Raw genomic sequence first — 11,725 nt, forward strand, 5'->3', positions numbered from 1 at the left:
TTATAAAAAAATTGGTCGTGAACTCTTTTTTAATATTCAGTTGATGCTTGACTCTCCTTTGCTTGTAATTGTGTATTCTTTCAATTCAAATTTCACCAAATTTACAAAAACAAAGGATCACTATCAGTACTTAACTAAAAATGTAACGTTTTAAACATTGATAAAATTGACCATCAAATTATCAACTATTGGGGGAACAGCATCTAATTCTCCTAATGTTGCCATCAGCACATTGATGTTCAATTACAGCTCATAAAAAGCGTTTTCAACTGAAATCGAGTGATAAAAAGCTCAATAGGATGAGCAAACAAGTTTCTATCAACAGTTTTGCAAAATTAGTTGTATAAATTGTGAAAATCAGCAAATTGCATGGAGTTAGAGCGAGTGCCATGTAATAGATTGAACTCAACATGCTCATTTTGCATATAAATTAAAAACAATGGTCAAAGTAAATATTTGAAACTGACAAAAATATCACATATAAGTTGCAACTAATTTTGAAATAATAATCGAATATATTAAATTTATCGATTTCCTTAAAGTTTACACAAAATGTCCATGTATGTATTTTCAAATAAATTCAGTTGAGCTTTGTAATATAGTTACGAAACTGTTTATTTTAATACAAGGGTGACTTTGATAGTTACTTTGTGACTTACAAATACAGCCTAAATGTAAGCAAAATGATTTTATATGTCAAATCAATTATGAAGGCTAGGCAACCCATTTTTATTTTGAAAATAACAATTACATATTTGTTTAACTTGTTTACCAACTTTTATAAAAAAGTGATGTAAATTTGGGTTAATTAAATAAAAATTACAATTATTCTAAAAACAGAATCCAATTTGCTTCTTGAAAACTCTGATTCTGCAAAATCATTTTGTACTATCATTTTGCAAAAAAACTTCAACGTATCAATGTAACCCTGAACATCAATGTCACCTGGTTTACAGGTATACGAGCATGTGAGCGGAACATGTGGGTGATGTTATTAATACTTTTCTCATTTCTATTTATTTCGTTGTTAAAGCATTACTTGTGTGGTTATTTTGCTGAGATGAGGACTACCTATGAACAGCTGATTAATTCTAAGTTGTGAACAGAGTTTGCAGGTGCTTAAAAAATCGACTATGTCTACTGAAGGAAAGTTGCAAAATAACTTTCAAAATATCTTATAGGTGGGGGATAGTTAGAGGAATGGAGATTTTATCCAAACATTTTTTTAGATATTCTTAATACTGAGTTAGTGTTGGAGTCGGAGTCGGAGTCGGAGTCAACAATTTGTTAAAAGCTGGAGTCGGAGTCGGAGTCGGCTAGAGTTGGCAGGCCGGAGTCGGAGTCGTATGAAGCTGAAAGCCGGAGCCGGAGTCGGAGTCGGAGTCGGCTTAACTCAGAAAGCCGGAGTCGGAGTCGTCTAAAACATGACCCGACTCCGCAGCCCTGCTAAATATTCCTAATCCTCTTAAAAGAAAAAAAGTGTTATTTGTTTTTCAAATTATTGAATTTCGGAATTAAATTTATAAAAAAAAGTCTTCATATTTCTAAATTCCAAAAATATCCTGAAACTTATAAAAAATGGTAAAAATAATCTTAAAATTCTGCGAATTCTAACATTCTAAAATATTCCATAAATCTCAAAGAACTTATAAAACTCTTAAAATTTAAGAAATCCAGTATTTTTTGGAAAATTTTATAATTTCTCGAAAGTTCTTAGGATTGTTTATACTGATATAATTCCAAAATCTCAAAAAATCATTTTCAATTTTGTCATATTCGGAATCCTCAGAAAATTTTACATTAGATTGAGGTTTTGGAATTTTGAATTTGATTGGAAAAAATGCCATTTAGAATTAATTAAAATATTATTTAGAATTTTGTCGGATTAGGGGTAAAACAAGTTTTCGCCTACTTGATACAGCATTTGACGTATTGATCATAGGGTAAATAAGATCTATTTCTTTTTTCAAAAGTGTTTTATTTAATTATTTTTTAAATCAAAATTACAACTCCAATACTTCTAACTTACGTGAAATTGACCGAGGATTCCGAATATGATAAAATTGAGACCGAAATGTGCCGTCTTCTTGGCCAACAGGGCAACAACTAACGTTGTAAAATGTTTGTTCTAGAAAAATCGTAAAACTATGAGAAAACTGCGATTGGCCAAAAAGTTAATACCGTAAGCTTATAGTCCATGAAATTACCTATCTTTTGACCTATGGGAGTATGGATGTCGGAGGCTGTTGCAAAAGATATTAAGGTTTAAAAACCATTTTTAACAGTAATTTGCAAAAGCTATGAGAAAAAGTTAAACCAATCCTGGATGTCTATAGCACAATTTGAAGGGCTTCGAAAGACCTTTCGAATGCATCTAAGAGAGTTGGAATTGATGAAGTTTTACGGAAATGCGAGCAATTTTAAGATTTTTCATGTGTTTTGGACCTCAAACTTCAATGCCCGTTTTACCCCACTTCCCTTTGTCGTAGAGGGCTCATATTTGACATGAGTTCATCTCATGCATAGACAAACAAACGCTGAAAGTTTCATCCAAATCGGAGCACCTCGATACCACCTCTAGAACAAACCGAGCAGAATCTACAAATACTGCCTCTTAAATATTTTTATAAAATTCGCTAAGTTCTTTATATTTCTTGAAAATCTATGAAGTTCCTTAGCTCTTATTATTACTTAAATTTCATAAATAATCAAAGTTCTAGAAACCAGAAATATCTATATAGGTATATAAAAAAATTCGACGGTTTTGTTCAAACGCGAATCAGTTCAATACAGATCGTCGGATCGAGGTGCACTTTGATGTGTTAGGTTCGTGTAAGCCCAAGGAAGGTTTATATGCTAAAAAAATACCACTTTGGCCACTCTGGAATCGATTCCGGAAAATCTGCAAATTGTATGGAAAAGTTACGTAAAATCAACTTTTGATCACAGGAGGCTGAATAAGCAAACAAGCTAAAAACGTCAAGAAACGAAAAAAGACAAGACGAAGTTTGTCGGGTTAGGCTTGTTTAATATAATTAAATTCTTAATTACAGAAATTAATAAAATTACAGAAAGATTTAAATTCATAAAATTGAGAAATGTTAAAAGAAATTTATATTATATATTTATTACTCTTCAAAAAGTCAAAGTAGTTATGTCACAGACATAACCGGAATGGCGTAGACTACGTAAAGTTTTGAGATGTGGACATAGAGTTTTCCATATTTTAATTTTGAAGGATTAGCTAGATACTTGAAATACATTGACGGAATAAGATCGTAAATGGGAGATAGGCCTCCCGACAAAACAGAACTCACACACTCCAGTCAACTCAATCGGACCGCAACTGCCTTGTAACCATACTTTGAATGTGTTGGTAAATCTTTGACTAGAAAGCCTTATTAAAACAATGGAAACATCGAATGGAGGAGAGATGAACGAAAAACGATTTTTTCGCGAACCGAATGAAAGTTTGGTAGCATAATGCATAATGGAGAGAGAGGGGTTCAGAAAGCTGTGCAATCCGTCACCTCCGAAGACCAACACTAGTTCCTGAAAGGCATTTCACCGACTCATCACGGGTGGGACGAGAGACGGGGAGTGAGGCAACTCCGAAGAGTTGGGAAGTCTTCACCCCCTTCCTGATTGTTTCACAACAACGACCCACGAGAGGCAACTGTTTGGTGAGACGGCAGCAGGCGCGTGCTTTATCCTGTTGCTGCCTCGTCCCGGGTGGGACGAGGGACGGGGAGTGGGCAACTCCGAAGAATTGGAAAATCCTCACCCCCTACCACGAAAGATCCAAACGATCCGGCCATTGGGGGCGAGAGCAGCCTCAGAAAGCTGTGCATTCCGTCGCCCCCGAAGACCAAAATTTGTTCCTGAAATTTAAATTGAAATTAGCTCGCTGCCTCGTCCCGGGTGGAACGAGGGATGAGGGCAACTCTTTCAACAGTTTGGAATTGGACACGACGTAATTCTTTCAGAAGCGCTCGCCGCGAATGCGACGAGCTAGTTGGATGCCTTGATTGTTTCACAACCACGGCTTCACCCACGAGAGGCTTTTCAGCGGAAGACAGAAGGCGCGCGCCTCATCTCGTTGATGCCTCGTCCCGGGTGGGACGAGGGACGGGGAGTGAGGCAACTCCGAACCACGGCAACCACGAAAGATCCAAACGGTCCGGCCATCGAGAGGCAACTGGCTGACGGTGACGACGAGAAGGCGATGCGCGCTTCTTTTCCAGTTCTGGTCCCTCTCTCCTGCTGCTGCTGCTGCTGCTGCCGGTCCGACGTCTGAGACGTGAATGATAGAATGGGCTCTGGCGCGCGTTCTTATATAGCATTTCGGCCCGCTACTTACCCTCCTTTTTCGCGACCGACACTCGGACGAGTTGCTCGGATGATTTTCCCCTCAAAATAGGTACTTGACATTCCCGTCCGTGAGTGAGAAGCGCTCATTTTGCTTGCAAAATCTCTGCATTTGAAAACATTTTAAAACATTCAATTGTTTCAATAGTTAAACTGTTTTGCCAACAATGAAAGTTTTATAGCAAATTGCTGAATAATTTTCGAATCGAATGGAACATAAATCGTGTCGATTCGATTAGACGGGAGGAAGATATAAGCGTTTGACGGATGACGCAGTAATCCAGGGCCTTCGGCCCGGGTTTTTTGAAATGGCACCCCAGTACCTTCGACAAAGACGTAAGTCTACGTCAATAACATTATTTTATACTTTTTTTTTATTAAAAAAAACTATAATAACTCTAAAAAATTCCAGAATTCAGAAGTTTTTGGTTTTTTTCGGAGTTATAGAATTTCAGAGATTTACTAAATATTTTTTTTAAATTTCAGGATTTTTTTATTTAATGAAGTAATAATAGTTTATGGAATTTAAGAAGTTTTAAAAAGTTCAAGAAAATTAGAATTTACAAATTCTGGAATTATAATATTTGTACAATTTTTGGAATTCTAGGAATTTATGGAAATTCAGGGATTCTAGGATATTCAGCAATTTGTGACGATAAGTAATTACAGTTTTTTTGTCATTTCAAATTTTTAAGAAGATTAGAAATTTTAGAGATTTTATGAATTTTATAAAAAAATTAAAACTTCTGAAAAATTATAATTTTTAATAATTTAGATTTATAAACATGGATTTTCTAAAATCTTAAATATGTTTAAAAATTCTTCAGTTTCAGAAATTTCTGGGTTTTTTTTAACTTTTAAAATAACTTTAAAAAAAATACAATTCAAGGATTTTTTAAATTATGGAATTTTAGGAACTTCTGTATTAATTGGTGAGTGGCAGTGCGTTGCCGAATGGTTACGCTGTCCGCTTTGTAAGCGGATGTTTCTGGGTTCGATTCCCATCTGCTGCAACCTTCCATCGGATGAGGAAGTAAAATGTCGGTCCCGGCCTTGGTTGTTAGGCCGTTAAGTCAATCCACGAGCAGGATTCCACGTGTAGGAGTCGTATCCATGCCAGAAGTACAAACAACACACCAAACCAAGCCTACTCCGGTGGAATCGCTGGCGGCTGTTGGACTCGCAATCCAAAGGTCGTCAGTTCAAACACTGGGGTGGAAGGTTCCTTGGAGTAAAAGAGGTTTGGATGCTCTCCCCATTCAAGCCTTCGGACTCCTAGGTTCGAGCAGAAACTTGCAATAGAGACCACAAAAGACCCGGGGGTCGTTAATGTGGATGGTTTGATTTGTATTAATTGGTGTTATAAGTGTTTTAGGAATTTCTGAGATTTTGTTGGAATACATAAAATTTAAGAATTTTTAAATTTCTGATTTATTTTTAATTTTAAGTATTTTAGAAATTTTAGTAATTTGAGAAATTTCAGGAATTTGTGAAAATTTAGAATCTAGAGTTAATCCAGGTTTTTTGGTATTTAAGATATTTTAGGAATTATAAAAATAGGAAATTCAAGTTTTTGGATTTTTGAAACATCTTTCTATTTTTTTTTTAAATTCATGGAATTTTAGGAATTTAGATTTTTTCTATCCAGCGAAGTTCAATTTGGCAAAAAGAAAAGGGAATATTTATAATAGCACTTGTGAAATTTTGGTAACATGTTATCTGGATTTTTAGTAGTACATTTCGTATTTTACGATTAATTTCTTCTTCAATTGTTGAAATGCATTTTTTCACATTTTAAGTTTATTTACATGTAAATATTTTTCTTTAAAAGTAAAAAAAGTTTTGGAACATCCGAGCTGATTGATGTTCAGTCTTGACTGAGTGGTTTGTTGGTGTGTCGTTGCCGACCAGGTACACCGTCAGATACACGTCGTTGAGTTAAGCCGATGCAATCGGTTCCAAAAGATGGGCGCGTCGTCCTAGGGGGTGCTTGTTGACGGGGGATTTTTCACACGGTTGGTGCATGGTTCCCGTAACGAGCAGCCACCAATAATCGCCTCCGCTTGTGGTCCATATCGGCCTGATAGGTTGACCGTGATTGACTCCGGCAAAGACTAGACGACATAACGTTGGCCACTGAAGGGGAAATCGGTGTTTTTGAAACCAACGGCGCCGGATCTCGTGGCCCAGAATTTGAAGGACGGTGGATTGCTTATTCCGACTTAGCCTGAGTTAAAGAAAAGCTAAATTTTAATCGGGTGAAAGTATTATTGCTTTTGATACTTACCTCTAGCTCGATGTTCCATTCACAACGATTCAATTTAAACTGACGTTTTAAGAACAAAAACAAAACACCACGCACGCACACAAGCATAAAAACTGAGAGCAAAACTAGGCCGTTCGTTTGAACCAAAACTGGCACTCGACGAGTGCGGCACTCAGTGCCGCACTGGCTCTTCAAACGAACGTACCATAAGCTAAGACATTCTCCAGGATTCCTTCGAAAGATTTGTTTCGCTAGGGTGTGAGAGGTTTAGATTAGATAAGTTGTAGGATTTCCAATACTGGCTTTGAACATAACAAGTTTCAAGAGGATTGGTCAGTTATTTATCTCCATCAAACGATTGTTTTTAAATAAAATAATGAGAAAAATCTCGATCTTCTTCTCTAGGGTTTCCTATCGTTCAGAGAACAAGGCGGTTAATTGTTTGTATTTGTTCAACGGTGCAATTTTCAAAAGATTGATTACCTATTAATTCTTTAACGGGATATGGGCAGGAATGGTATAAGCCATGGGTGCCCCAAAATGTGATGGGCTTTTCGTTTTCTATTCTTTCACTGATCATTTTATATCCCAAGTAGCACACTTTGTTCGCCAAAAGATTTCCGAACTTGTTGTTGAACTCATTTACTATGTTTTCCCAACGTCCCTGAGAACTCTTGGAAAAAGGAAAAAGCGCACGTTTTTCTGTTGTTGAACATCTCTTAACCTGTTAGAAATGTGCGTGGTTTAATTAAGTTTTACCAGCGCACGTCCTACTTGCATAGAGAACGTTTGTTGAACATGTCATAAGAACTCTTGACTATAAGATTCTGAACCGGGTTGATAACGTCGTTAGAACCGTTTAACAACATTCTGCCTTTAAGATTCAGGAGGGAGTTAGGCAAACGTTTTTATAACCGTTCAAGACCATATCGTGGCAGACAAGAATGTTAAACAGGCTTTTCATAAAATACGTCCAAGGTGTTCGCTCAAAAGTTGTTTTTTCTTTATTTAATCCTTTATTTGTGAGTAATGTCGCTTTACGATACTTTAACTACTAGTTTTTTGTAATTTATTAGTTTGGACAGGGATACGCCATTTATGAATAATAATAATATGAATGATGCATAATACAAAAATATCAACCATAAAAAATCATTCAGTTTCCTAGTTATGCCTTTGGGGAATTTTTTTCAATTATGTTTGAGTGCTAATGAACATCGCTTGCTACTACTACTCTACTACTGCTGCTGGTTCCCGGTGCTGCATTTTCAGTTTTCCTTTTTGATGAAGAATGCTCAGGGATTACTCCAAATGTCAAGTCCGGGCGCGCGTCTGCTTCTTTCCACGAGGGGTTATGTTGGATGAGCAGGCCTAAACGTCAATAAGAAGTCTGCGGTCATCTAGGTTTTACCAAGTTCACTAACAGTTTGCCCAAACTTCTTTCGAACGTAAGCTGTTTCTATTTTTAGAACTATCCTTGCTTGTTTCGTTAACATGTCCTTGCTCGGATTTTAGAACACGAACGCGAACTTCACATAAACAACTTGTTTACGAGAAATCCCAGCCGACGAGAAAGGTCAAATCTACTATGTTATCACGTTCAGCAAACTGAAATGAAACATCATGTCTGCAAATGTCATTTTGCTTTACGAGTTCTACAAGCATGTTTCATTGAGGTCAGAATAAACTTCAAAATGAACTATTCGTAATCCGTTGCTAGATTTGGCATTTGTGTTACACAGCCATGTTGAACAATGGTTTTTTGATCAAAATGTGAACAATTGACCAAATGTGTTGCCACTTGTTCAATAATTAACTAATAAAAACATTTATGCAGCAATTGTTCAACAAAAAAAAATAAAGAGCGATGTTTTTCTTGCTACTTGGGATCGCTATCTACTGTTATTATTAGTCGGTTTACATTTACCCAGTACACACATTGCTGCGATCAGTATAACAAACGTCAAAGCTAATGAAAGGATGTCAAATCGCGCACCTGTCCTCCACATGCGCAATAGAACTGGTTTCTGTCGGTCTGTGCGTGTGTGAGAGTAAGCAAGAGTACTAGCACACCTACACGTGCACTTACACACCCACATGGCGTGCTTTCCTGCACTTGGTGAATTGGCCAAATTTTATGTTCAATTTGAAAACTTCATGTTCATTTCACCAATAAATATGAATTGAAAATTGATTTTGCACATGGGCGACAGGACTCTACGATTTTAACACGGTCCCAGGGAAAGTTGTTAAATTCAAAACACGATTTTATTTGATTAATTTGACACATTGCTTGGTTAGCACTTTCACACTGTCAGCATAGTTTTCTTCCTTCTGTTTCACATTTTCTAATGGGTGGAACTGCGAATGTATGATTTTATAAGATTTAGAATTGACATGCCTTGGCTCGAAATAGAAGATGAGATGAGTTTTTTTAGTCCAGGTAATTGCTTATTCCAACTGTAGTGAAAAATTGTTGCTAATAATGATTTACTGTGGTTTAAACTATAAACACTCACCTCCCTTGCCATTACGACATGCCTCAAATGAACAATTTCGGGGCATTTGCCTGAGCCCCTTACTGCCTCGATAAAGTTCAGTAAATACGACATCTACCGCACCGAGAACTTAAACACAGTAGACTCCTTTGGCCGTTTTTATCCAGTTTGCCGTATTCAGATGGAATCACAATCACAACTCTTTGAAAACACCCTCCATGTCGTCGGTCCAGTCAGGATGGCCGTTTTCCTTTTCTTCAAGAACTCCTACGTATCTCTTTATTCAACGAATCTGCCATCTCTCAACTTTCTCTCTTTGTCTCACCAAAAGACGATCGATCTACTGCTAGTGTGTGTCCCTATATGCTGCCGCTTGGGCTGCTGATGTCTTCCTTGCTCTCAGTCCTTATCTTCTCTCACACTGGTTCCTATTCTGCGCAAACGCAAAGGACACCTATCACAATTTTTTGCCTTTCCAATGAAAATTTTTGGGCAGCCAGCCCTGTTTCATATTCCACCTAATGATTCTGCATCCGATGGGACACGTGCATTGTTGCTTTTAACAGGTGTACCGAATTTCCATCACCAAAATGTATTATAAAATGCTTAGACCTCAGGTTTTTAGAATCCACTAACAGAATGAGGCAAATCGTTTTCCACTGATCGATCACAGGTCTATGATAAACAGGAGTAAAGGTAGGGCGCATGGGTTCTCCGAAATGAATCTGAAGGCTCGAATTTCGAAGATTTGCAAGGAGTGACAAGTTCATTCGAATTTCGTAAAATGACATGTTCCCCATGCAACAGCATGGCAAAATTAGAGTAATCTGCGGCTAGGTGCGCTAGTGCGAAGTCTACCCAAAGATTAAATCAAACAAAACAATGTAAATTGGCCAATGCAGAATAGTAAACAAAGAATCTATCCTGTTCACTTCAGATGATGTGTACATTAGGCACAATTACGTTGTTTTGCTAGAAATCATCAACAAATTTCATGTTTTGACTATTCACATGATGAGGAGCTCAGAAAGTAGACACATTCTCCGGGATAATATATGTACCAGTGGGAAGATGTTGTGATTTAATTCTGCATATTTTAAGGTTTCTTAAACCAACTTTTACAAACATTCAAAGATTTATAACGTTGACTTATGACGCAAATAAAGTATAAAATGCAATCAACCGAAATATCGTGTTTCAGGCACCTCAATTTGAGCATGAGCATTAGCATTAGCAATAAAGGTCGCACAATTCCGGATGTCTGCACAACGCTGTAATTAAACGTATGACAGCACTAGACTCTCATCCGGTTACAATATTCCAACACGGGATACCATGTTTTCATCCTTAGATGAGCGTGTAATGACCGAGCCACGTAGCCCAGTGGTAACGCTTCCGCCTCGTAAGCGGTAGATCGGGGTTCAAATCCCGGCTCGGACCAACACAACTGGTGATCTTTTCCCTTCTGGAATCGATTGCTTAGTAAAGGGAAGGTATCGTCACAAACTGAACCTTATCGCGACACCTTAGGGAGGCGACCTATGGAATGTTAACATTAACCCTAACATGTTAACATTAAGTTGAGAATGAAACTGCCACTGAATCCGCTTTGTAATTCCGGCCCCGATACTCTTCAAGAGTGTTCCCCTCAGGAACTGGTTGGAAAATCGAAGCCAAATCAGATTGTAAGAAGAGTGTTTAATTACTGAATAATTGTAAGTTTTTGAAAGAAGTTAAATAGAATTGGATTGATAAAAAATGGATTCTAGTTTTAGCTGATCAACCACAACAATCGGGACTTTCAATCTGCTCAAAGAAATTCAGCCCAATAAGGCCTTCGCAAATCTCAACAGTAAAAAGAGGCCCGGGAGGCGAGGATATTTTCACCTGCAAGGATTGCAGGGCCCGTTTCCACGATAGCTGCTTGACGGTGCACGACTTCACCCCGAACATAGATTGGAGATGCGATCTGTGCTCTAACCTCAATTCGAGAATTCCGGCTGTGATTGTATTTGTAGGTTCAATAGCTTGCAAGAGGAAATTGCATTAGAAAGGAGAATTCTGGAGCAGAAGTATGCAATCTTGGGAAATCACCTGAGTGCGCTGCAAAACAAAACCAACGGACTGGTGGATTCATGTCGGGCAGGATCAACGTTAGACCCGAGCAGGGGTAAATAACACGGGAATACCAAATTTTGGTATTACTTGGGCAAATAACAGGGACCAAAATGTGCCCTTGGTTGCCCAGTAATAGATGGTAAAATACCATGAAATCATACCAAAGTCTTGTATGTGGAAGGGCACAAAAATACCAAACCATGTTATTCCAAGGGTAAAATAATAACTCAAAATAAAACCATTTCAATACCAAGTTGAGGTCTTCTGGAATTTTAAACATTGCAATGCATTGCTTGAATACCAAAACTTGGTATTGCAATGGTTTTAAAAAAAAAATCTTAGAAGGTATATAAAAAAAAAATATGAAAATCAGCTGGGTAATTCTCTACCAACTCACACGAAATCGGGAAAAGTTGCCCCGACCCCTCTTCGATTTGCGTGAAACTTTGTCCTAAGGGGTAACTTTTGTCCCTGA

The 11,725-nt window shown here is 37.6% G+C and overlaps 1 protein-coding gene across 1 annotated transcript in view; it reads right to left on the reverse strand.

The window, feature by feature from the left end:
* Nucleotides 1–9,850, reverse strand: part of LOC6042894 — a 96,477-nt gene extending 86,627 nt beyond the window's left edge. The window contains 1 exon segment of the mRNA XM_038260306.1: nucleotides 9,154–9,850. Within this exon segment, the coding sequence (XP_038116234.1) occupies nucleotides 9,154–9,246 (93 nt within the window). The 5' untranslated portion in view covers nucleotides 9,247–9,850.
* Between the last annotated feature and the right edge of the window lie 1,875 nt (nucleotides 9,851–11,725).

The sequence above is a fragment of the Culex quinquefasciatus genome, chromosome 3 (assembly GCF_015732765.1).
Source record: "Culex quinquefasciatus strain JHB chromosome 3, VPISU_Cqui_1.0_pri_paternal, whole genome shotgun sequence".
Taxonomy (NCBI): Eukaryota; Metazoa; Arthropoda; class Insecta; order Diptera; family Culicidae; genus Culex; species Culex quinquefasciatus.